Source organism: Pan paniscus, chromosome X (genome assembly GCF_029289425.2).
Source record: "Pan paniscus chromosome X, NHGRI_mPanPan1-v2.0_pri, whole genome shotgun sequence".
In the NCBI taxonomy this organism is placed as follows: Eukaryota; Metazoa; Chordata; class Mammalia; order Primates; family Hominidae; genus Pan; species Pan paniscus.
In genome coordinates this window covers 65005958-65032772 of record NC_073272.2, presented here as the reverse complement: position 1 = coordinate 65032772, position 26815 = coordinate 65005958, and the positions used below count along the sequence as shown (strand labels likewise).

At 40.3% G+C, this 26815-nt stretch overlaps 2 protein-coding genes across 6 annotated transcripts in view; one reads left to right on the top strand and one right to left on the bottom strand.

Moving 5' to 3' along the window:
• The window catches only part of LAS1L (LAS1 like ribosome biogenesis factor), a 38767-nt gene extending 26331 nt beyond the window's left edge, over positions 1-12436 (top strand). The window contains exon 12 of the mRNA XM_055106406.2: positions 11614-12436. Coding sequence (XP_054962381.1) covers positions 11614-11695 — 82 coding nt within the window. The 3' untranslated portion in view covers positions 11696-12436. The remainder of the gene's footprint in view (positions 1-11613) is intronic.
• ZC3H12B (zinc finger CCCH-type containing 12B) overlaps positions 690-26815 on the bottom strand; it is a 461192-nt gene continuing 435066 nt past the window's right edge. For all 5 annotated transcript variants that reach the window (XM_055106403.2, XM_055106402.2, XM_055106405.2 and 2 more), the window contains 5 exons: positions 19115-19878; positions 11274-11413; positions 9331-9565; positions 8575-8681; positions 690-6769 (listed from right to left, as the gene is read on the bottom strand). In XM_055106403.2, the coding sequence (XP_054962378.1) occupies positions 5349-6769; positions 8575-8681; positions 9331-9565; positions 11274-11413; positions 19115-19722 (2511 nt within the window). In that variant the 5' untranslated portion in view covers positions 19723-19878 and the 3' untranslated portion in view covers positions 690-5348. The remainder of the gene's footprint in view (positions 6770-8574; positions 8682-9330; positions 9566-11273; positions 11414-19114; positions 19879-26815) is intronic.

The following is a 26815-nucleotide window of genomic DNA, read 5'->3' as shown; positions in this document are numbered from 1 at the left end:
TTGGACCTGAGGCTATTCAGGGGAGAAACTACAGGCTGCGTACAAAAATTAAGTCTGGGCCCTGGGCCTGCCACTTGGTTCTGACTGGTGGGCAAAAGCAGGCCCAGCCCTGCCCTGTGGGGAGCACCAGTTCGATTAGCACTTGGAACTGTTAGTCTTCAAAATTTTGAGGACATATACTTACTGTGGTAAAATTCAGATGAACACATTTGGGGAAATCCCTGCCTTTATAGTTTTTAATCTCAAAATATAAGAAGTCGCAAGGACATAAATCTAATACTTCAGGAGCAAACTAGAGTATATGTAGTATATGTATGTGTGGTATGGCTTTTGTTGTTGTTGTTTTTTGTTTCTTTGTTTTGTTTTTTGAGACGGAGTCTCACTCTGTCGTCCAGGCTGGAGTGCAGTAGCACGATCTCGGCTCACTGCAACCTCCAACTCTTGGATTCAAGCAATTCTCCTGCCTCAGCCTCCCGAGGAGCTGGGATTACAGGCGCGTGCCATGACACCCGGCTAATTTTTGTATTTTTAGTAGAGACAGGGTTTCGCCAGTTGGCCAGGCTGGTCTCCAACTCCTGACCTCAGGTGATCCGCCTGCTTCGCCTCCCAAAGTGCTGGGATTACAGGCATGAGCCACCATGCCCGGCCCATTGTTGTTGGTATTCTTAAAGAAACAGAGCCATGAGTGGTTAGTAGACAAATAGTTTATGCAGTAAATAACTGTGGTTACAGTTCATTGTTGTCAGCAATACAGCATTTTCCATCACAATTATAGGTGAAACAAAACCTCATGAAGTAGTCATAGCACATTCATGCTAGCGAGAGCATATTACAAAGCAATGCACGTGCATTATAGGGGCAGACAAAACTGGGGAAGGGCTATATTTTCACTCACCTCTGGTTAACTTTGTGTATTTTGTCATTAAGACTTACATTATGTTTGGGTCAAACAAAAAACCCAAAGAGATTTTATAAAAGTTTACAACCATTAAACAGTATTGTTTAATCCCACAAATGGATAAAGCAAACTACTATAGCTCAACAATACACAAACCAGGACTAAAAATAGTCAATCTATGTATATAGCTAGCTACCATACAATAGATATTAAATATGCTGAGTCTTTACAAAGGCATTGACTATTTTAGACGAGCAGGTTCCAGAAATACACTTGTTTGTTTCCAATGAGAACTAACTGTAGTGCCATTTCAGTTGAAGACTATGCACTCCTCAGTGTCAGACGTGAGGATAAGCAAACTAGGGGAAGGCAGAGGAAGGTTAGGAGGGAGACCTGAGCGGACTCTTTGGACAGCTCAGCATTACTTTCTCTGTGCAGATCCAGACCTGGTTCACAAAGTAGAACAAAGTGTATTGAAATTTTTGGCCCTCAAAAAGGGCATTTGTACAAAGTCCCATACTTACAGCACAGATTGAATGGTAACTGAGTGCCTCTCAAAATGAACTCTTCTATGTTAGAAGAAAACTCAGGGCCAAAGGTTAATGGAAATCAGTGTTTGAATTACTGTATAAAGATAATTTATTCCAAAATAGAAAAAAATGAATTTTAGAGAAGTATTCTGGAAACTAGCAGGGGGTGGGCAGCGAGAGAGAGAGAGAGAGAGAGGGAGAGAGAATCATGCTATGTGTTTTATTACTTAGAAGAAGAAAAGTTTTGTAGACCATTTCCATAAGGCATCTGTCATTCTCCCATACCTGGCACCTTAAGAGAGAGTGCAATGGCTCGATATTACCTTTGAAAAGGCTTCTTTTCCTTTGAGTTGTCTTACAGAAAGGGTGCCCTGGATTGACCATGCCACTCCGGGGTCACACTTCTCCTTTAGATCAAAATGAAAACAACAACAAAATCACAAAAAGAAGAAAAAAAATCAGAAAAGCTACAAAATTGAAGGCCTCAACAGGCACAGACTTCCTATGAGGTCAGAAAATCAGTGAAATAATTAAAATTACAAAGCACCTCTTGCAAAATATACTGTTTTTTGAAAACCACACAAAACGCTTTGTAGTAACCCCTGCTGAGTGCTTAGAGGTAAGTATCCTGAAGGACACATGCTTAGTCCCATGAAGGAAGCTTGATTTTATTATCAAGGCAGCCGAGGGGGTCCCAATGCTTCTTTGTTATTTGCTGTTTTATAATTACAGACAAAATGGAAAGTCAAGAAGTGCGTAGACCTCAATATAAAGAAAATGTTTCTCTAATAACTAGGAACCATGCTGTATTTATGTATTCATAGTTGTATAGCTCCATTTGTAGATTCTTGCAGATGAGTCACTAACACTGACACTTTTTACACAAAATCCCTTTTGCAAGGACATATTAAATTTAATAGGCTAAAGAGAACTTATGCAATATAATGCTTGAAATTTTACACGATAGCTGTGCAGTGGTAATAAAGAGGCCTTGAAAAATTGTTTTTGTCTATAAATTACTACTGCCCTTTAGAAATAAAAGCTCCCTCACAACCCCTGAGCTACTTCCCTGTGACACACAGTGCCACAAACCTCATGGTGAAAATTCAGTGCCAAACCTAGCTTAAGATGAGTTTTGTACATTTGTTTCTATACAATCAGGAAAAAAAGAGATACAATTTGTATCAACAAAAGGTCATTTCTGGTTATTTGAGGCATTGCTCCTAGCCGCTTTTGGTTCATACCAAAAAGAAGAATGAGAGGAGAATGACAATCGTTTTTAGTAAATCAGAAATACATATGCTGCCTTAAAAAATATTTTCTGTATTGGGAGGAGCTTACACAGTTTCTGAGTACTAAATATGAACATGTTCAAGACGAATTGTAGGTGACAAGATGAATCTTGTGCTTCTCTGTAAATTGTACAGCTAGTGGATAGTGTGGTGCCATTCATGATCTTGGTAGGAAGATGAACTAACTGGCACATAGGCAGTAGCGTCATCTGAGATTGTCAAATACCCTGATTTAGACACGAGTCCGATTTAGAAAGTCCAAGAAGTTGAAGGTATGAAATGGTGTTTGTGTGAAATAGCAAGCACTGCAGTGGCAACTGTCACTCTGTGGATCTACCTGATAGAAAATACTTTTACTCTTTTTCAATATGCTGGGGTATACGAAGATCAGAGGATAGGAGATAGAATGTAAAGCTGTGGTTAACTCAAGTGAAACATTGGTTAAGATGCAGTATTGATCAACTTGGACAGAGACAGAAAGCCAGAAAGCAGCATGCAAGCCATTGTCAAACCACCAGAAACAACCCTGACTACAGCCTCACATTCAGAGTGTTTCACAGTAAGAAACATTTATAGGCAGTGTCACACCTTCTCATGAAGAAACAAAAGGCCAAGGCCCGGCCTTCTCAACTTTCATGAAAAAACGATCATAGAAGTTAGCAAGTTCCAGCTCAGGAAATAGTGAGCTGATCATGGTTCGAAATATTGAAATATACAATGGATTCAAAAAGGGAATTTATTTAGTGCAGCTTAAAAAAAACAATAAACACCTCTTCTAGAGGCATTTAGCTATGAAGTTTTCCACCCTGAGCAAGATACAAGTTGCGCAAATGGTGTCGCCCAAACCAAAAGTCCTGCCTTCTAATAACTCATCTAACAATTATTTAACAGCAAGTGCACTCTTTGCATGGATTTAAAGTGCGTAACTGAGCCAGCTATTAGTAAAGATGCAGTATCCCCTTTTGGAAACTTCCTTTTTCCACAAATAAAATCCCCTGGTTTTGTTTCCTAGAGAAATTCTGTTCCACCAATGATTGACCTTATTACCCAAAGGGTGGACAGGAAGAGAAAGTGGATACATGGCTGTGCACTGTCCTCCATTACATTTCATCCAATGATGTTGAATACTGCATAGGTCAGAAGTCCAAAGAGCATCCAATAGTCCCTCCTTGAGTGAAGCTTTTTTATTCACCATTTAATGCCACATGGGTTTGGCCATCTCTCCTGGGATAAGGGAAGTGGATTGTGGTAGTAAGTCCCCTGGTCCTTGTCAAACTCTTCTGAGCTTGTGTAGCACACACATACTATGCTTGGAACTTGAGCTTAACCATCAGTTTCTCTGCAGAAGACTGCAACCTGATCCCTAATTTGCTAAGGTGAAGAGACTTGGAAGGTAAGAACTGTTAATAAATGTTGGCAGGTAAAATGTGCAAAGGAAACAGAGTTGCTTTGCTCTGGTGCCTAAGAAAGCAATGTTCAAATATTGCCATATAATTTCTCTCTCATAACTAGTTAAAACTATGAAATGTGACTTAAAATCATCAAGTCAGATTAGTGACCTATACAGCTATAGACGAAGGACTGTGTAGAGCCTACCCTCTCATTATCACTATATAAAATGTTATACAGAGATACACACACATCTCAAACCAAATATATATATTCATACATGCAATATAATTGCTAATAATAGCTTTAAAATATAGTTCTAGAAGCTTCAATGTGACCCTATAGTTTCGTTAATAAAGATTGAGTGATCAGATATCCATGCAATAAAGTATGCATTTACTTTTAAATAGCTTTAAATATTTCTATTAGAAAAAACCTAAAAGGTTAATTCAACATATGATCTGATCCTGATGCTTTTGCTCTCTAAATTGGATATATCATCCATACTTTGTAATATAGAATATGTGACTACGAAAACTCTGGTAGGCTGGGCGCAGTGGCTCACACCTGTAATCCCAGCACTTTAGGAGGCCAAGGTGGGCGGATCACTTGAGGCCAGGAGTTTGAGACCAGCCTGGCCAACACAGTGAAACCACGTCTCTACTAAAAATACAAAAATTAGCCGGGCATGGTGGTGCACGCCTGTAATCCCAGCTACCTGGGAGGCTGAGGCCATAGAATCACTTGAACCCTGGAGGTGGAGGTTGCAGTGAGCAGAGATAGTGCCACTGCACTCCAGCCTGTGTAACAGAGTGAGACTCTGTCTCAAAAAAAAAAAAAAAAAGAAACGAAAAGAGAAAAAGGAAAACTCTGGTAATGGAATCCTCTGGGATTTCTTACATCTAGACCTCTCCCCCTGGGTTTTGTCCTCCATTACCTGCATGGTGCAGTGCAAAGGGGCATGGGACTTGGATTTAGAGGACTTGGGTGTGTGTCTTGACTTAGTCATTTGCTAGCAGTGTGACCCTGGCTAGCCACTTAATTTCACTGACCTTCACCTTCCTTCTCTATAAAAGAGGATGTTAGTAAGACGTACCTCACAGGGTTGTTAAGCGCTTAAATGATATAAACACTCTAACTTGTAAAGCGCAACACAAATTATTAGTTACTATAATTATTGTATTAGTGTATTATTAGTATTAATATTCATATTTGTATAAAGAAATAAGTACTATGTCATCAACGCGCAGCCCTAAGCTTAGCAACAATCAAGGCTGCCAGTTGCTGGGCATCTGCTGTGTGGGGATTCTTCTCCATCACTGCAAGGACGATGTTAGAAGGGAAAATATTGCAGAGGTTCTTGTAGGTCTGATACTGGTGCTCTGGGATCATATGCTCCCTGGAATCATTGCACATTCCAACCCAAGGATTCCTCCAAAGCTGCTCCATCTTTTCAGGCACGCTCCGTACCATGACTGGCTCATAACATGGTTGCATGAGGCTGTTACTCAAGGGATAGGAGTGGTAGCCATAGGAGTCAGTTGCACAGGGCAGCGGGTCCCAGCTGGCATGCTGTTCCCGGCACAGGGGAGGTCGTCTTTGCCTCACGGGGTTGCTCTCATAGAGGCGGGAGTCGGAAATGCTATCCATCCGAGTCATCACCAGGGCACGGCCTGGCTGGGGGGTTGCCCCAGGATGGATATTGGGAGGCATGGGGTAGTCTGCAGGACAGCTGGAACGTGTTCCAGTTGATGGGTGCTGGGCATGCAGAGCTAAGTGGGGGACTGACTGTTTGTGGGGGCCTTGCTTAGAATCCTCTGGGCCATAGCTCTGCACTCGTGTTAAGGCTTCATGGTAACCATGAGGAAAAGGCTGAAGTCGGTTCTGGGATGCTGAGCGGTGCAGCTTCAAATTGCCTTCAGGATGGGTATCAGCTACAGCCAAATACACGTTGTTGTAAGAGGAATAGTTGTCATTCCTGGTATGGCTCACACGGCTGTCAGAACAGAGGTTAGGATTCCGGGCATACACCCCCCGGTCTACTTCAGCCATGTAATACTCTCGGTTATGCATGCTGTTGATGTTCAGTTTGGAGAAGTCACCTAACATTGAATAGTAGCCATGGTCCCCCATGGATTCAAACTTTGGGTATTGCTCAGCATAGCTAATAGGGGTCCCATGGCTGTTGGTAACCAAGATGGGAGGATACTGCATGCTGGCCATATGCTCCAAAGAGGCCTTCTGGTGGGGGAAATGGGAGGATCCTGGCACTGGGCTGCTGGCCGAACGGGTGTTGAGTGCACCCACTGCATGGCTTTTGGGGGGTGGGATTGTGGGAACACTTAGGGCAGTCACAAGCGAGGGGACAGAACTAGCCTCAGGCTTACGGGCAATGGACAGCCATTCCTCAGGCTCCACAGCCACAGACCGGATGCTGGGATCTGATTGGCGCTTGGGGGCCACACGTTTGACCTCTGAGGTTATCTCACCTTTGGCACTAGACATCCCTGTGCCACACTTGGCCAGGGTGCCTTCACTCATAGTTTTCACTGTGGACAGTTTGGCACTGATGCGGAGCTCATCAGCCACCGAACGCTGGGGTTGGTTGGCCCGCTCCGGATGGTAGTATTTGCACTTGTGGCCGTAGGTGCATTTTTTGCCTGAAAAATAATGCCTTGGGGTAAGACTCTCTCTCAGTGATGGAACCCTCTGTGCCAAAAACTGTTGTAACAATCTGGTCACTCAGGTTAGGGTTTTACTGTTTGGGGTAAAGGCAGAAAATTAACTGTCCACAAAGATGAGAGACAGACAACACCAAGGAGGCATCATACACTGTGATGGGAGAGAGAAAGTGGAAAGCTATGGAGAAAATTGCAGCATAAAAGCTAAGAGCTGGCTGGATGTGGTGACTCCTGTCTGTAGTCCCAGCAATTTGGGAGGCTGAGGTGGGTGAATCACTTTAGCCCAGGAGTTCGAGACCAGCTTGGGCAACATTGTGAAACCCCGTCTGAAAAGAAAAATACAAACAAAATTAGCTGGGCATGGTGGTGCACGTCTGCAGTCCCAGCTACTCAGGAGGCTGAGGTGGGAGAATTCTTGAGCCTGGAAGGTCAAGGCTGCAGTGAGCCATGATCATGCCACTGATCTCCAGCCCAGGTGACAGAGCAAGAGCAAGACCCTGTCTCAAAAAAAAAAAAAAAAAAAAAAAAAAGCTAAAGCTGAGCAGTTGAGCAGTTTTAATTTTTCGATAATGTACAACTTTGCCTAGGCATAATCTGCATGCTGAAGCAGCATAGAGTAACAGAAAACAGCATAGTGCAATGCAAAGAGCACAGGTTTGGAGTCCAGTCAGATCTGAATTTCAATTCCAGCTATGTCCCTTACTAGCTGTGTGACCTTGGTAAGTGACTTTATTTTGTGAGCTTCATTTTCCTCTTCTGTAACCAAAGTTCATCATCATGCCTATATTATAGGGTCATTGTAAAGATTAAATGAGATAATGAATATGAAAATACTGTGTGACTTAAAGATTAATTGAGGACAAAAACCAAAACACCCCACAAAACAAATGATCATCCAAAAAAACAGACATTCAAAGTAGCCTCAGATCAAGCAGCCCATGTCGCAATGTTAGGCGCACAAACGTTGTATCAGAGGGACTGGGGTAAGAGCATGAAAACACTCTAGAAAACTATATTTATTAAAAAAAAAAAAAAACTGGAAAGGGGCCGGGCACGGTGGCTCATGCCTGTAATCTCAGCACTTTCAGAGGCCGAGGTGGGTGGATCACTTGAAGTCAGGAGTTCGAGACCAGCTTGGCCAACATGGTGAAATCCCCGTCTCTACTAAAAATACAAAAATTAGCTGGGCTTGGCATCATGCACCTGTAATCCCAGCTACTGGGGAGGCTGAGGGAGGAGAATCGCTTAAACCCGGGAAGCGGAGGTTGCAGTGAGCCAAGACTGCACCACTGCACTGCAGCCTAGGTGACAGAGCAAGACTTTGTCTCAAAAAACAAACAAACAAACAAAAAAACTGGAAAGGACAGATCTAAAGGAAAGGTTAGTACTAATTGAAAGAGGGTGCAGTCACCTGCCTGAGACACATGTTCATCTTGGGGCCAAACTCAGTTTGGTATTGCCCTTTCTACTTCCACAGGCCATATAGATTTCTTCATTTCCCTGCTTCCAGCAACATAGTTCAGGACTTAGGCAGGTAGAACACATGTACTATTGTCACAAGTGACAACTAGTCTTCCCTTCAATTCTAGCTACCTTTTCCTCATTCAGTTTCTAAGATTTTTCTTTAAATACCTAACAGTGTACATGAAGACACAAACTTTAACTCAAAGACAGTGGACAAGCCAGGATTTCCCATTTGAAAGGGAAACCTGGAAGAGAAAAGTGTTCACAGAATCCTTATGTTTCCGGTGGTACAGAACTCAGTTTTGTACGTAGGTACTCACCATAAGGACATGGTTGCTTCTTATGCTCAGGAACAATGGGTCTCTTTCTTAAGAAATTTTCAAGGCTTGGGCCGTGGCGTCCTAATGGATCATCTGGAGGCATAAATCTGAAAGCAAGTAAGCAAGAGGTGACTGTCTTCCTTTCTGTCCCCTACTCCTTACTAGGAGTTCAGATTTTCATTACCTCTTGCCTGTACTGTTGTCACAGCCTTCTAATTGCCCTTCCTGCCTCAAGTCTATCCTCTGCTAATCTAGCAGTTCTTCCCTTTGTTGCCACTTTATCACATAGAAAGGATGATTTTCCCTGTTCATCATTATTCCATGAACTACATGTTTGAGCCGTACTGGCATGTCTGCTGGTTCCCCCAACATGCTACCCACTTTCACACCTTCATAACTTTATTCATGATGTCCCCCTCACCTCATGCCTAGCAGCCCCCTTTCCTCCATCTGTAAACTTGATCTGAAATGTCATCTCCTCTGGGATGCCTTTTTCTATTACTTCACATAGACAAAGCAATTTTTAAAAAACAAATTTTAACTGTAGCTCTTATAACAAAACATTGTGGTTGTCTCTTTCGCTCCTCTACTACACTTTGAGTCTCTTAAGGGTGAGTCCTTTTCCTTATTCATCCTTTTATCTGTGTGGCAACTAGCAAAATGTATGATACACAGTAAGTGTTTGGTAAATGTTTATTAAAATGTAATCTATTCTTACTGATAACTTGGATATAGGCCTACTGGAAAGAAACGCACTTGTCATTCACAAAAGAATACATCAGCAACCGCTCCTCTATAAACTTCTTCCATTCTGGCTTTTCAACTTGAAGGTCTCGGTAGTTATCATTGGACACAATGATGCCATCAGAATCAAAAGCCAGTTTGACTATGAACCGGTCATCATAGCAGACAACCCTCCTGCCTTGCACTCTTCGGGATGGTGTGAAGACAAGAATCTTTTCCTTCTCCAGTTTTCGTAGAATATCTTGATCTGTCAAAATATGATTATATGCCACAGAGCAGAAATCATCTTTGGAAATTAACAGTATTACCCCAATATTAAAAATGCAAAAGTTGGTACTGGATGAAGATATTATTTGCCCTTAGAGGGAAAGTAGGTCCTGTTCCTGGCTATGATATCAATCTGGATTATGACCTTAGGCAAGTCATCTTCCCCTTTGGACTTCAGTCTTCTTTTTGATAAAATGAAGGAACTGGATTCAATGACATTTGAATTTTAAAAACTACCATGAAGAGTGAGAGTGACACTGATATCTTAGCATTCTTGATGCTTGTTTTGCCCTTCGGCCAAAGCACCAGCTTTTTGGTTGTTGATTTCTAACAGGGAAATACTGAGGATGTGTCTGCCAGGAGGAAACTAAAGCATCTCTCCTAGGGACTTACATTTTTGGCTTCTGCCTGAGGGAAGACCAAAACTAGGGTGAAACATCAAGATATAGCAATTGAGTGCTGACCCCCTTTCCTTTTGGTCTCCTAGTTGCCGAGGCAAGAAAGCTTGCTGGCTGGGCTTGAGCAGGGCTAGGATCTATTCTCAGACTGAGGCTCAAGAGCCTGTTCAGCAGATGGCAAATAGCTTCACACACAGCTCAGACAGCCATTCACGGGACTTTCTCATTAGGCACATCAGGCAACAGCTGATGCTCAGAAGACTGTTGTAAATGAACGTAGAGACCCCTCTGCCGTTAGGACTGCATCATGACTTTTGAAAACCTTAGGCATTTTTGCTTTCCTAGGCTCCTTCCTCCATAAGAAATGTTAAATATTGGCTGGGCGTGGTGGTTTATGCCTGTAATCCTAGCACTTTGGGAGGCTGGGGCGGGCAGATAGCTTGAGCCCAGGCAACATGGCAAAACTCCATCTCTACTAAAAATACAAAAATTAGCCAGGCGCGGTGGTACACGCCTGTAGTCCCAGGTACTCAGGAGGCTGAGGTGGGAGAAAAACCTGAGCCCAGGGAGGTAGAGGCTGCAGTGAGCCATGATCACACCATGGCATTCTAGCCTAGGTGACAGAGTGAGACCCTGTCTCAAACAAAGATAAATATTAAATATTAAAAATTTCGTTTTCAATTGCTTCAGTATAAAGCCAAGGATAACCCAGCTAGATACATCATTATACATGCATTGCTGTTATATTCAATTTTTTCTTCTGATGTGAGAAGAAAATAAAATTAAGACATTTCCATGGGACCTTAGCAATATCATTGGCCCTAGGTGCCAGACCTACTGTGTCTCATGGATAAGTTGGCTCTGACTGCTGTGGGACTTCTCTTTCTCTCTATTTTATTCCCTAATTTGCAAACCCCACAATCACTTCTTTGGTACAGAATGAGATCCATTGTCCACCATGGTGTTTTTACTCTCTTGAAAACTTCGTCATGCTCATAACCAGATTCATCTCCCTTTAGTCTGAAGTCTATGGTCAAATAGAAAAGCACTCCTTTTTTTTTAAACTATGTGCTTTATCTTTTGCCGAATTGAAGTTTTCTTTATTTAACTGTCAGATGCTACAAAATAATGATGACTTTCTTTGAATCTTTTTTCAAATATATGCTTAATAAAAATACTTTAAATATACTTAACAACTTTGAAAAATAAATACCTAAATTGGGACCATCCCCAAACTATCTTTCCAGATTTGCCTCTAGATGAGAAGAAATGTCTTATTTGACACAGTACCTGTAATTGGTGCATCAGGGCGGGATTGCTCCTTTCTCCATGCAGGCACAAATACAGTAATATCTTTATGGCCTTTATCTAGAAACCAATCCACAGCAAGTTGTATTCCTCTGCAGGAGAATTCTTCTTTATTCCCATGGCTTTAGGAAGATACAGAATAAGAGGAGAGAAGATTGATAATAGATAGCAAAGAAATATCTGAAGCAGGCTTTTTCTTAGTACCAAGGTATTAATAATAGACATTTACATTCTTTTCTTTCTTTCTCTCTTTCTTTCTTCCTTTTGCTTCTTTTCTTTTCTTTTTTTTCTTTTTTTTTTTTGGTCTCACTTTTTCTCCCAGGCTGGAGTACAGTGGCACAATCTCGGCTCACTGCAACATCCACCTCCTGGGTTCAAGTGATTCTCCTGCTTCCACCTCCTGAGTAGCTGGAACTACAGACGCGCACCACCATGCCCAGCTAATTTTTGTATTTTTAGTAGAGACGGGGTTTTGCCATGTTGGCCAGGCTGGTCTCGAACTCCTGAGCTCAGGTGATCCGCCTGCCTCGGCCTCCCAAAGTGCTAGAATTACAGGCATAAGCCACTGCGGCCAGCCATGACATTTACTTTCTTGATAATGCCAAATAACATGCTTTTTAAAGAGCAAATCAAGATATTTTTATGTAATTGTTACAAATTTGCCATTATTATTACAAACTTCATTCAAGGCCACAGATGGTTAGTAACAACTCCCAATTTATTGCAGCCCTGATGGCTATCTCCTATCACTAGTTCCATTTTCTCTCTTCTTTTTCTGTTTCTCCTACCACTTTCTTTTCAAAGATTGAGATATTCACAAAAAATTAAAAAAGTAAAGGTATTACCAGAGGTTTAAAGTTTATATAGAGTATTAATTGGGGATAAGTCTTAAGCACATATATATTAAGCTTCAAAAATAACATCGACAGCAAAAAAGATATGCACATAAATGCTCACTGAAAATTCTTATTACATATATGCATTTAATACAATGCACCAACAAAAATCATATTCATGAAAATTTTAAGATGTAGGAAATGCTCATAATTCTGAAAGAGAAGAGAAAAAATACAGACTATATATAATGTAACACCAATTTTGTAGAAGAAAACCTATGTATAAGCTTAGAAAAAATATGAGAAGTACATCGAAATATTAATAAATATTGTTGTTCTGTGTGAGAGGGTTATAAGTGATCTATTTTCTTCCTCTAATTCCAAAATATCCTCAAAAAATCAAGTATTTCTGGCTGGGTGCGATGGCTCAGGCCTGTAATCCCAGCAGGTTGGGATGCCGAGGTGGGAGAATTGTTTGAGCCCAGGAATTTGCGACCAGCCTCGGCAACATAGTGAGACCCCATGTTTATTAAAAAGAAAAAAAAAAATTCAAGTATTCTTTCTATAATCAGAACATGAAATAAAGGAGAAGAAATTCTATCAGAATTACTTATAGGAATAAACATTGTGAAAACTTAAAAAGCCAAACAGAATTCATTTAAATAGAAATTGGAAGAGGGAAAATTTGCAGATAATTGGGAAAAGATGCACTAGATTTGTGCCTTGTTTGGCTGTGAAAATTACGATCTCTTAGCATGGTATCTAGTGCTCTGACATATACATAAATCACTAAATTATAGTTAATTAAACAGCTTGGATGGTAACAAATGGGCATACACGTACCAATTCTACTACAATCAAGTGGCTATTGTCTGTTAAGACTGATCAGAAGAAAATAATTGTTTTGTTAGAAGGCTAATTAAGACAATGTGATGGGGCTTCTCACTTTGGATTCCTCACCTTCTCACTGGCACTAGCTCACTCAACTACAACAAAAATGAACTCCAACATATTGTTCCCTTTCGATGAATTCATATATAATATCCGGGGCCTCATCAATTCTTGTACTGCAAGACTTCCCACTGTCTTATCACTCTTGAGGCAAATTGCAAAAATTTATTAAATGCTTTTATTAACATTTCCAAGCATATGCTAATCATGTTTAAAGCTCCCCAGTGAGTACCACAAAACAAATGTACTACTCAACTGAAAGTTGAAAGCACTTAAGAAACAAAAGGAAAATATATTTAGCTGTCAATACACTCTAAGGTAGCCTTAGAGATAACTACCACTGACTCCTAAAAAGTTGAACAATGGGGAAACTATGCAAGACCACAGTGCTTAAAGGGTTAATATTGGATGAACTCTGGAAGAGAAGATGTCCAGTTGTGAATTTTCCCACTGCTACAGTGCTGGTAAGTATAAAGAATAACAGAACTTGGGAAAATTATCAGAATTGCCATTAGAGAGGATTTGAAGGGATGGAATTTCATTTGGCTCTGCAGTGCTATGATCTTCTCCCAAACAGTCTAAGTCCAGAAATAAATATGAGAGTAACATTTGCTGTTAGATACTGCAACTTTATATTTTATTTATTTATTTATTTATTTATTTTTTGAGACAGAGTCTTGCTCTGTTATCCAGGCTGGAGTGCAATGGCACCATCTCGGCTCACTGCAACCTCTGCCTCCTGGGTTCAAGCAATTCTCCTGTCTCAGCCTCCCGAGTAGCTGGGATTACAAACGCACGCCAACATGCCCAGCTAATTTTTGTATTTTTAGTAGAGACGGGGTTTCACCATGTTGCCAAGGCTGGTCTTGAACTCCTGAACTTGTGATCCGCCAGCGTCAGCCTCCTAAAGTGCCGGGATTACAGGCGTGAGCCACCAGGCCCAGCCAACTTTATATTTTATACTGCCAAATTCTGTGTTTAAATTTTTTTTTCAGCCTTGGCAACATGGTGAGAACCTGCCTCTACAAAAAATTAGCTGAGTATGGTGATGCACACCTGTAGTCCTAGCTACTTGGGAAGCTGAGGCAGGAAAATCACTTGAGCCCAGGAGTTTGAGGTCACAGTGAGCTATGATCATGCCACTGCACTCCAGCCTGGGTGACAGAACAAGGCCCTGTCTCTAAATATATACATATAATCATTAAAAATGTAATATATGGTTATAGTATAAAATGTGGAAAATACATAAAATATAAAGAAAAAAACTCCAAAATCCAACTGTTTTACTACAATCCAGAGACAAACACTGTTAATATTTTGATATATTTATATTCTGATATCAATTTCCTAACATACTGAGAATTATGTTAAGAAAAAATGTAACATACCTATAGCATCCCGTTAAAATATATTAAAAGTATGCCATTGAAGCATTTCATGAGGCACACCAAATGCCCAATAAGAATCAGAAGGCAGTTTCAACATTTATCAAGGTGGCAATGAATACCTACACAACAGCCAAGTATGCAAAGTTTATTGCCCCTAAACATTTAAGGAATGAATAATTTTTTTTGAAAAAAAAGAGGAAAATAAAGCTTTTCAAGTGGCTTGTTTTTGCTTAAACCCATACAATGTCCTTTTGCAATCTAAAAAATGCCAAAAACCCTAGGACCTGCAAGTCACAGAGTATCTTGGTGACACTACAGTTCACTTTGTCTTGTAAACTTGCTTAGGAACCTCTCATGATCCAGGTTCCCAAGCCAAATTCAGCTTAGCAGATAGGTCATTAGCCCCACCCTCTGCAATTGTTTTCTCTGGGGTTCAAATGTTTGGGCTTCTCCTAGACTTAACAAAGAATATGGTTGCATTTACATTTCAAAGCCTTAATTCCTCTGAAATGGATTTCTCCTCCCAAAGGAGACAGCTCTCAGAATGAATGTACCCTTTAGGATCTTAGCATATATCAATCAGTATGTGGACCACAGGTGCACTACTACTGCAAATGTTAACCAAATGCTGCTAATGGCAAACGAAGCATCATAAATTTTTTTTTTCTTTTTTTCAGACTGAGTCTCACTCTGTCACCCAGGCTGGAGTGTAGTGGCGCAATCTCGGCTCACTGCAACCTCTGCGTTCTGGGTTCAAGCGATTCTCCTGTACAGGCACGCCACCACCACACCCGGCTAATTTTTGTATTTTTAGTAGAGATGAAGTTTTGCCTTGTTGGCCAGGCTGGTCTCGAACTCCTGACCTCAAGTGATCCTCCTGCCTCAGCCTCCCAAAGTTCTGGGATTACAGGTGTGAGCCACCAGGCCCGGCCCATAATTTTATTTTATTTTTGGAGACAGGGTCTTGCTCTGTCACCCAGGTTGGAGTGCAGTGGCGTGATCATGGCTCACTGCAGCCTCAACCTCCCTGGGCTCAAGCGATTCTCCCACCTCAGCCCCCCAAGTAGCTGGGACTATGGGCATGAACCCCCACGCTGGGTTATTTTTTGGTATTTTTAGTAGAGATGGGGTTTTGTCATGCTGCTCAGGCTGGTCTCGAACTCCTGGGCTCAAGCAGTCTGCCTGCCTTGGCCTCTCAAAGTGCTAGGATTACAAGCTTGAGCCACTGTGCCTGGCCAGCATCATAATTTTAATGCAGGATAATCCAACAGGCTGAGAAACAACAGACATTAACATGTAGTTTGTCTAAGAAATACCAATCTCACCATAAACTTACAGCTAACTAATGAGGAAAACAAACCAAATTTAGATTAACAGTAATAACAAATCCATAAGTAGACTATAGCGCTGAACTTTGAGCATGTGAAATGTGATTGCAGAATAAATGGGACTTAACGGTAATTTACTACTCAGACAAAAGAAAAAGATGCTAACAAGGACTCAACTGGCAATTTAAAAAAAATTACATGGTCTACTCTGCACTATTTTAATATGTTCCTAACAATAAGGTTGCACGCTATTTTTTGGCTCTATTTAAATCATGCGAGATGCCTTTAATTTAGCAAAGTAACTCATACAGGAGATCAAAGTTCATTTTCCTGTCAGTATAACAGTTTGCTACTGACATAGACCAGATATGTTGAAACTAATTATCCAAGTAATTAATCTCTGCATTATTCCTTAAAAAGCGAAAGAACCAGAGTGTCCTTCATGATCAGCAATCCTTGAATAGAAGTCCAAAGAGAAGGAAGATATTACATTACCATGAAGCCAAAGTCCCCAATAATGCCTTAGGTTCTTCTCAACCTTAACTCCGAAACACAAAACCAGATCAAACCAAACCAAACCAAACCAAAACAAAACAAAACAAAAAAAATGGTAGGCCTTGGGAATCAGGTCCGATCTAGGGTGTTCCGGGTGGTCTGGTTTGGTGACAGATTGAGTTGGACACATCCCAAACTCCTTCCCCTCAAGAATCACTCTTTCTTATGCCTGTTAGGAGGGGAGCAGAGACACCTTTGGCCTTTTGAACAGACATTATCCTCTGCTTTTCAGTGGCCCACTGCATCATTCTGATTGCTGTAGTATTGTGTGCAGACCATTTAACTTTCTTGTTACTAATCTTTTGGTTTCCCCTCATTAAAACAAAGGAGCTGTCTAGCCTGCTTTACGTACGTTATAATTATGATGATGTCATGATTTTAAAAAATTGAAAAAGGAAATCTGTAAATGCATTCTCTGATACTAGCAAATATGCCATATATATATATATATATATATATATTTTTTTTTAATAGGGTCTCACTCCATCACTCAAGGTGGAGTGCAGTGGCAAGATCACTGCTCACTGTAGCCTTGACCTCCCGAGCTCAAGAGAACCTCCCACCTCAGCCTCCTGAGTAGCTGTGACTACAGGCATGTGCCACTATGCCTGGATAATTTTTGTATTTGCAGTAGAGACAGGGTTTTGCCATGTTGCCCAAGCTGGTCTTGAAGTCCTGGGCTCAAGCGATCCTCCCACCTCGGCTTCCCAATGTGTCGGGATTATAGGTGTGAGCCACCGTACCTGGCCCAAATATTCTTAATAACACTAATAGCCACATAATACTGTGTGATATTATGAAAAGAGAATTGGAGTCAGATTAGTGTTTTAATTTAAGCTTTGTAAGCTTGGGTAACCTTGGGTAGTTATTCAAACTCTCTGAACCTGAATCTCTTCACCTGCAAAGATGAACCAAATTAGTTGATTCTTATAGGGTCTCCAGTGGGGATTAATTCACATACGTAAAAGAATCTGGCACAGAATCAGTATTCATAAATGTTAGTTTGTTTCATTTCATTCATTTGAAGTCAGAGGACTTAAGTTCGAGTTCTCACTTTACTACTTACTAGCTATGTAAACTCAGGGAAGTCACTTACCTTTGCTGAGCCTTATTTTTTCATCTGTAAGATAAAGTTGCTGTGAGGATTAAACAGGACTATATACTAAAGTGTACTTCTAGATAGTCTGCTAAGCATTTCCTGTATACAGCAATGGTACGGTTCATGACTTTCTCCCATCCCCACTCTCTCATGTCTCTGTGGGAGCACCCAATACCGTGGGAAAACAAAGCAAGATCCCTGCTTTCAAAGACAATGGGATAATCTAAGTTAAAACTTGCTAGACTAAGGCTTTTTCACTTTGTTCTGATTGCCTATGGCCTAGGGATTCTAGTGAGTCCATCAAGCAATGATAGACTCAATAGGAAAAAGGCTCCTGATTACTGGGGTTTTTTAAACCAAGGCTGGATTACAATTCATTTGAGAAATAGAAGAAGGGATTCCTATGGCTCTCTGACACAAAATTTAAAAAATGATATGAGAGAGTATGGAATAAATTATGAAGGCACTATAGGTATTATGTGAGTCTCCCACTGCTGCTGTAACAAATTATCACACATGTAGTGACTTAAAATAGCACCAATTTATTCTCTTACAAGTTCAAGAGGTCAGAAATATAAAATCAAGGTGTTGGCAAAGCTGTGTTCTTTCTGCAAGCTTAAAGAGAGAATCTGTTTCCTTGCCCTTTTCAGCTTTCTAGAAGCCACCCACATTCTTTTTTTTTTTTTTTTTTTTTTTCCTGAAACAGTCCAATGGGTGAGAAAGGCCACCCACATTCTTTGGCTCATAGTCCCTTTCTTACGTCACTCCATCTTCTTGTTTCTGCCATTCCATCTCCTTCTACTTATTCTGATCTTGCTGCTTCCCTCTAATAAAGGCACTTGTGATTACATTAGGCCCACTTTGATAATCCAGGGTAATCTCTCCCGTCTCAAGAACCTTAATCACATTTGCAAAGTCCATTTTACCATATGAGATAATGTATTCAGAGATTCCAGGGATTAAAATGTGGACATCTCTAGGGGGCTATCATTCAGCCTACCACAGATATTGTAGTTCAGAGATCATCATTGGAATCAGAAAAATTAGGAAGTTCTTTGTGGAGGTGGTGCATTCTGAAGGCTATGAAGATACAAAGCAGGCCACTTCTAATTTGGGAAAAGACATGAACACAGGTAATGGGGATAGAAATCAGCATAATTTTCATGGAGACTGTTAAAGAGATAGATGTAAATGCAGTAAGCATGAGAGATGCAATCAAATGGGAGGAGGGACAGGCCTGATCACAAAGAGCCTTAAAGCCAGGGAAAAGGATCAAAATTTGGTATAATAACAGTTGAGAGTTACTGAAAGTTCCTAAGCAAACCCCAAAGTGACTTTATAAAAGCAGCATTTTCAGGATGGTTAGTCTAGTAAAGTAGGGGTAGGACAGCAGACCACAAAAGGAACAAAGCTGAATGGCTATGTCTCCTCTGAAGCATCATCACTGATGTCGAAGCTGCCTTTAGAACACCTGAAAACAAATTGGCAGCAACTTCAGTGGAAGAAGAAAAGGCAAGGGCAGGATCATTTTAGTCTCTGGCCACCTTCAGAAACACACGCCACAGTCAATAGCCATGCTCCTCTTATAATGATTTGCAAAGGAAGAAAATTTCTATGAGCTCAGGGCAGTTTTTTAAAATGGGAGAAAAAAACATACCAGGCTTACCTCATTGCCACATTACTTCCATCAATGACAACTGGCCTCAAATTGTCACTGTTATCTATTTCATCTTCAAGAGACAATTCAGGGCTTGCAATCTCTCTGGAGCTGGGCCCACGAGGCACTAACAGACTCAAGTTGATCTGCCCTTCTGAATCACCTTTGTTCCCAAGTCTGACAAGCTCTGCCAATACATCATTAATAAGTGATTCTGGGCCCAGCTTGTTTAGCACTGATTGAATCTGTTCCTCTGCATAGCCCAGCTTTAGCGCAAACTCCATCTTAGCTTGGTATTCCTTCTCCAAGTCAAGTTTACCATCCTGTAAAATGCTGCTCTGGGAGAAACTTGGACGATCTAGGCAGGGTGATCGACAGAGCTGGCGGTGTGGCTTGGAGTGCATCTCCTTTTTCTTCAACTGACCATCCCTAGGTTGGCAGCTCTTGCTGTTGTCGCTACTCTTAAGGCTTATCTGTTCAGGGTCACTCTCAGAGCTCATCCACTCTTCAGAATCAGCATTGCCCTGCTCTGTGCTGTCCTGCTTAGGCTGCTGCTTCTCTTCCTTGGAGGCACTCTTCTCCATTTTTGGTGTCTCTACCTCAGCTGTGGCCGTCATCCCGTTTAGTGGGTCGTCTGAGGTCTAATCAGTTCTTTTTCTTTTTAGCCTGCTTGGAATCCACATGCAGTGGCATTCTTTTGTAGTAAAATGTCGTGGTAGCGATGGTGCAAGAGTTTGACTGTGTGGTTTGGTATGTTCAGATGTTACCAGTCCCTACAAATAAACACACATACCACATCATATTTAGTAAACTTTAGGAAAAGCATTTTAGAATACAGAGGTTTCTTCTTAAGAAACTACAGGATTTTTGGCATTTGATTTTTCTGCTTACAATGATTACACTCAACTTACATTAAAGATAAAGAGTCCCTAATTCTATAATAATTCTAGGCATAAAAATTTCAGTGGTGGTAATAATGCTGTAATTCCCGCCCCCCACCCCCTCCTGTCGCCCCCCTACCCCGCCCTGCGACATGGACACAAAATAACAGCTAAAGTTATCTGCTTATCACAACAATTTGGAGAACGAGAAACATCACATTTCAACAAGGTGCAAGAATATGTATATATACATACATATATTTCCATGGAAAGACTCTCTTTCTTCCTTTCTGCCAGGAAGTGTTTCCAGATCCCACACCATATCCTTCTTGCTAAGGCTAAAATCCACTCCTGAAAAGCACATGCGGGCCGGGCACAGTGGCTCATGCCTGTAATCCCAGCACTTTGGGAGGCCAAGGCGGGCGGATCACAAGGTCAGGAGATCGAGACCATCCTGGCTAACATGGTGAAACCCCGTCTCTACTAAAAATACAAAAAATTAGCTGGGCATGGTGACGGACGCCTATAGTCCCAGCTACTCGGGAGGCTGAGGCAGGAGAATGGCGTGAACCTGGGAGGTGGAGCTTGCAGTGAGCCAAGATCGCACCACTGCACTCCAGCCTGGGTGACAGAGTGAGACTCCGTCTCAAAAAAGAAAGAAAGAAAGAAAGAAAAGCACATGCTCTCCAGCGTTACTCTTACTCTTTACAAAATATCAGGAACCCCATCTACTAGGGAGACTAGAAAACCATTAAAATTGCTTCAGACAACTGAAGCAGGCTGTAAGGGTTAACAGAGAGGTGTGTTTCAGATAAGAAAGGGTGTGTGTGCACTTTCCTGAATGTGTCTGAAGCCACTTTTTAAATTGTAATTGATAAACAAAAGGAGAAAAGGATAAAATCAACTCAACTTGCAAGAGAAACCAGAACATAATAAAAAGAATATTAATTACAGAAGAGAATTAGGGACAATTTTTTTTGTTTGTTTTTTGTTTGTTTTTTTAAGACAGAGTCTTGCTCTGTTGCCCAGGCTGGAGTGCAGTGGCATGAGCTCAGCTCGCTGCAACCTCCACCTCCTGGGTTCAAGCAATTCTCCTGCCTCAGCCTCCCAAGTAGCTGGGATTACAGGCATGTTTCACCATGCCCGGCTAATTCTGTATTTTTAGTAGAGATGAGGTTTCACCATGTTGGCTAGGCTGGTCTCGAACTCCTTACCTCAGGTGATCCACCCTCCTCGGCTTCCCAAAGTGCTGGGATTACAGGCATGAGCCACCACACCCTGCCTCAATTCTGTTTCTACAAACAAGAAAAACCTCTAATGGTTTGAAGAATGCTATGGATAACTGCATGCTTACTTTAGGAATCACATTTGGAAACAGAGCCAAACGTAATCAACATCTCAGAAACGACATTCAGGCAGCATATAATGACTCCTGGAATGATTACATTACCACTTGCGACTTTAAAAATTTCCCTTAGTGAATTAGTCAACACATAGACACCAATTTCCTTATAAGTTCCACATTTACTATCTGACTTACAATTTATTTTCTTCGAAATAATTTCTAGTGTACACAGGACATTGAAATATTTCTCCTGGATTTATTCAAAGCTTCAAAGTCACTTAAAACCAACTGTTTATAAGATTAAATGTATATTTTCTTGGCAAATGGGAGGTACCTGTAAAAGATAAGCTCGACTACTCTTAGCTAGTGGACCATAGAATGTTTATTTCATACTATCAAATATTTAGTTCCGTCCAAATTGTCATTGGTGTGAATAATTTCACCATGCTTGTGTAGACATACAACAGCAAATTTAAATTCAGGGAAAATATCACAAACATAGGAAACCCTTATTGAAATTACTTGTTATTATTGTGGAAGTTTCCTACTCAATAACCTAAAGTAGAAGAGAAATAAGTGGCTTAGCAGAAATAAACTCGGATTTCTCTTTCAAAACCTTAAGCAAGAATATCTTAAGAAAAATGTTGGTGATCTTTCCTAAAACCTGTGTAAGTGTGAAGGTGTCATGTGTTTGCCTATGTGTATGTGTTTCTTTTATAATGCAAAAATCCTTGGGACAAGATAGCAAGAATGTATTTTTATTCAAAAGAACAGTCCCTGAGTGCCAGAGACTGTGCTAAGCCCCAGGGTTAGAAAGATAAACCAGAACTAAGCCTGTCCTCAAGAACTCAACCAACTAGTAAAACGTTGGCTAGAAGTGACCCTAGAAATGCACTTCTATAGAAGATGAATATTTCAATTACAGTTCAAGCTGGGATACTCTTGTGAATGAAGGGAGTGTTTACTAATAGTTATGCAAGAACAATAGGCATAAACTAGGGATGTCTCAGGTAAACCTGGGTATATGACTGGTCACCTAAGTTACTTGCAAATTTTCATTGACATACAGAAGAGGAAATACTCAACTCTCAGTAGGGTGGGAGATAGGTGTGGTGGTTGAAGAGATTAGGAAAGAATTCAAGAAGCATATAATATCTAGTCATCTGCTGACATTACTTAATTAATTCATTCAAAAATATTTATTTAGTGCCAACTATGCACCAGACAACATGTTAGAAGCTGAGGATATAAAATAAGACGAGGACTCTGATCTCAAGGAGCTTATAGCGATGTGGTGAGGAATGGGGAGACAGACAATAATCAAATAATCATATAATTCATAATTATAAACTGGCTAAGTGATTAAGCATTAAAAAGCACAGGGAGCTATGAGTTGAGCCTTAAAGGAAAGAGTTAAAATTTGCTGGGCAGGGAAGAGTTTTTAAAATTACAAGTATATGAAGATTAATATGATTTAGTGCCTTAGTCAACACCTCATGCCTAATATTATTGGCAAGGAGTAACAAATGAAAGCATTGAAGATGGCTAAAGCAAAAGAGTCACTTTTGCTCAAAAAAGGAAGGTGATTGGGGAGAAAAGTTTCAAAGATGTTGTTTTAGCTTATGACATGTGTTAAAAAGAGTTGTTGGCTGGGCACAGTGGTTCAAGCCTATAATCCCAGCGCTTTGGGAGGCCAAGGCAGGAGGATCGCTTGAGCCCAGGATTTGAGACCAGCCTGGGCAACATATGGTGGAACCTTGTCTCTACAAAAAAATACTAAAATTAGTCAGGCATGGTGGCATAGGCCTGTAGTCCCAGCTACTCTGGAGGCTGAGGTGGGAGAATGGCTTGAGCCCTGGAGGCAGAGGTTGCAGTGAGCCAAGAGGGCACCACTGTACTCCAGCCTGGGTGACAGAGCCAGACCCTGTCTCAACAACCAAGACATAGAATTGTTACCTTTTATTGTTACTGATTGAAAAAATCCACAAATGAATGCATTAAAGACTGGCATACTTTGGAAAATCACATTAATCAGATGAAATTATAGAACTGGATGTAATTCGTTTTAAGAAGCTAAGAGCTTTGTCACCAGATAGCCACGTGTGGAAGATACAGAGCTTGCCTATAACTTGTTTAAGAATATGATCAAGCAAATGATTGCAAACTTGCATCTGAATCTAAAAAAAGCAGAGAAACATATGCAGGCAAAATCTGCTAAAAGTGACCTCGAAGAGGAATTTCCACCAAGAAAAAAAGATCAAAGTCTTCTACTTTCTTCTCTCTCCCACTAATCTTTTTATTAGGAAATACAACTTATTCAGCTTGCATTTGCATAGGGAAATTTTCCAAGATTAGTCTTCAGGTTCTACTAAAAACTTGACTTCATCTTTTCCAGAATCTGCCAAATGACATCCTATACAGAGGCAGAAATATCTGGCCATTTCTAGTGAGCCAAAACCTTTGGAAATATTCAAGAAAGCCCATTAACCACATAGAACAGAGTTACCCAGCAGTAATCAAGTCAAGAACAAAATAGTAAGTTCTCAATTATCTGCAGGTGGCCAAGCCACTTGTTATTGTGTTTGGTAAATGCATGTTTTGATAGAGACTTTGTCTAAGACCTACTTAGACAGCTGCCCTTCCCGCCACTTGTAGCAATTGTTTTTCATAAAAGGCATTCTCAAAGAAAATATACATATCAAAAATTATCTGCTGTGTGGGATTTCTGGTGGGCCCAGATAATTGAGAAATGACTATAGTTCAATCATCATAAGAATACTAAGCTTTATTTTCTTGGTTTCTCCTCTGAACTGGACCACTGTTTGTAGAATTACTTTTTTTGTTAACTTTTATTTTAAGTTCAGGGCTACATGTGCAGGTTTGTTACATAAGTAAACTTGTGTCATGGGGATTTGTTGTACAGATTATTTCATCACCCAGGTATTAAGCCCAGTACCCATTAGTTATTTTTCCTGATCCTCTCCCTCCTCCCATTCTCCACCCTCTGTTAGGCCCCAGAGTGTGTTGTTCCCCTCTATGTGTCCTCAAAGACCTAAAGACAGAAATACCATTTGACCCAGCAATCCCATTACTGTGTACATACCTAAAAGATATAAATCATTATATTATAAAGACACATGCACGTGTATGTTCATTGCAGCACTATTCACAATAGCAAAGACATTCAACTTAAATGCCCATCAGTGATAGACTGGATAAAGAAAATGTGGTACATATATACCATGGAATACTATGTAGCCATAAAAAAGAATGAGATCATGTCCTTTGCAGGGATATGAATGGAGCTGGAGGCCATTATCCTTAGCAAACTAACATAGGAACAGAAAACCAAATACTGCATGTTCTCACTTATAAGTGGGACCTAAAGGATGAGAACACATATAATTAGCTTCTAAGAGAACAAATTCAAATCTGTATTGTATCAAATCATCACATTTTACTTTAAAAATGGCAAATAAAATAAGTTATAAAACTTCGATAACAGTAATAACATATGAACAATCATTTACATTTGCATTACATCTTAGAGTTGCCTAAGAGCATTCACATATATGCTTTCAATAGAGCCACATAATTACCTACACAATCCAGTTTTGAGATGTTATGACTTATATAGTCCATCTCCAATCCCCGGTGTCAAGCACATCAGTTAAAGAAGTTACACAAGCCCCAGAAAGAACTATAAAGTAAAGGCTTTCTCAGATACTTTGGAGGCAAAAGAGTTTGAAAACTTTACTGATTCTCAAAATGAAAAGATTCACATAAAGGCACTCTGAGAAAATCGAAAATTCAAATCTTTCCATTTTTATTTATAATAAATAAATCACATGCAGGAATTATATCATAAAGGAGGTAAAGATTGTTTCTTAACCTCCAACTATACCCATCTGTTTGTGTGCTCTTGAATAGTTTATAGGTAGTAACACTTAGCAAAGAAACAAGTCTAAGAAATAGCATATTTTCTGTGGTTTGTAAAAATGGGATTTCCCTCAAGCAATTAGAGCACTCTTGTCAGCCTATCTGGTTTTACATTACCCTCCAAACAAAACTGTTTTTTATATTTTACCTTCAATGCATTCTCAAAATGATACATGTCACAGTAAAAACTGTCACAATCAGAGCTAAAAACAACTGAGCTTATTCAAAATTTAGGATTTCATTTCAAAGGAGACCCAAGAGCTTTGTATGATTAAACTACGTCAATTCTTGTCCTCCCACTCCCACACCAAATGTTGAAGCTTTAGACAAAATGTTTACAAAAAAGTAAGAGTCTGTTGATTTTCATTACTCATTCATTTTTTTCAGGACTTCAAGCAAAGTAGACACACAATATTTTGATTTCAAGACCCATTATTCCCAGGTTTTGAACAGGGGCTCATTTTTCTGCTACCTTCCACAGTCACGTGTTCCATTAGAAAGGACGTATGTCTCCAGGATATCTAAAACATTTAGTACTACACACACTCTGTTGTCCAAACTAATTAAAACCACATTGTTAAATGTAACCTCAATTTATACTTGATTCAATCTTCCCACACAAAAACATTTCTAGTGCTTGACACTCCAGAAGGACAAGAAAACTGTAGGTTACATACTTACTATTTTCTTCTCTCTATATAAAGAAGGTCTAGGAAAAGATCATTTCAAATTCATGCAGAGAAGCTACATGGAGAATTCAAATTCATGCAGAGAAGCTACATATGCTACAGGAGACGGTCTCTGCTAGAGTAAGGGTTCAGTGAATGTGTGTTCTCTGGCCATTAGTGACAGCTGAGGAGCTGTTATGAAAGTGGCTTCTTCAGAAAACACGCCCACTTCTATGATTCATTGGTGAAGTTCATTTTTTTTCTCTCTCTCTCCTCCTCTTCTCTCTTCTTTCTCTCCTCCCTCTCTTTTTCTTTTTGTGCTACCTATCCCCATCCCGAGACCCTTAGTCAAAAGCTATAGGGAAATATGGCTATGTCATTCTATAACTTATATTAAATTGGAAAAAAAGATTGCCTTTCTTATGACTTTCATAGTGATAAATATATCTTGAGCATCTCATTCAGTTAACAACACTGGGCTTGATCTTTCTTGATTCTCTCCAATTTAACTGTTTTGTTAAATGTATGGAATAGAGTACATCCTATTTTCTCTCTTTATAATTAAATCATTAGCCAGAATGAGAAGGGACACAAGGATCGGGGCAATTCTGAGGGGTAGCTGCAGTATTGCAGCCATGACAACATCAGCTGAAGTCTAGTTAGCTCCAAAAATCTCCCAGATGAAATTGGAGATATATTGGGTGGCAAATAGGAGTAGGAGGGAAAGAGGGAATAGAAGGATCACAGAGGTTACAAGTTTTAATTGTTATTATTTCAACTAACATGCTGTTTGTTGTCACTTCCTTCCTCAAACAATTATATATTGCTTTTTTCAAGAGCTGCTCTGTTTTATCTCAGCTGCAGGAGTAATTCTGTG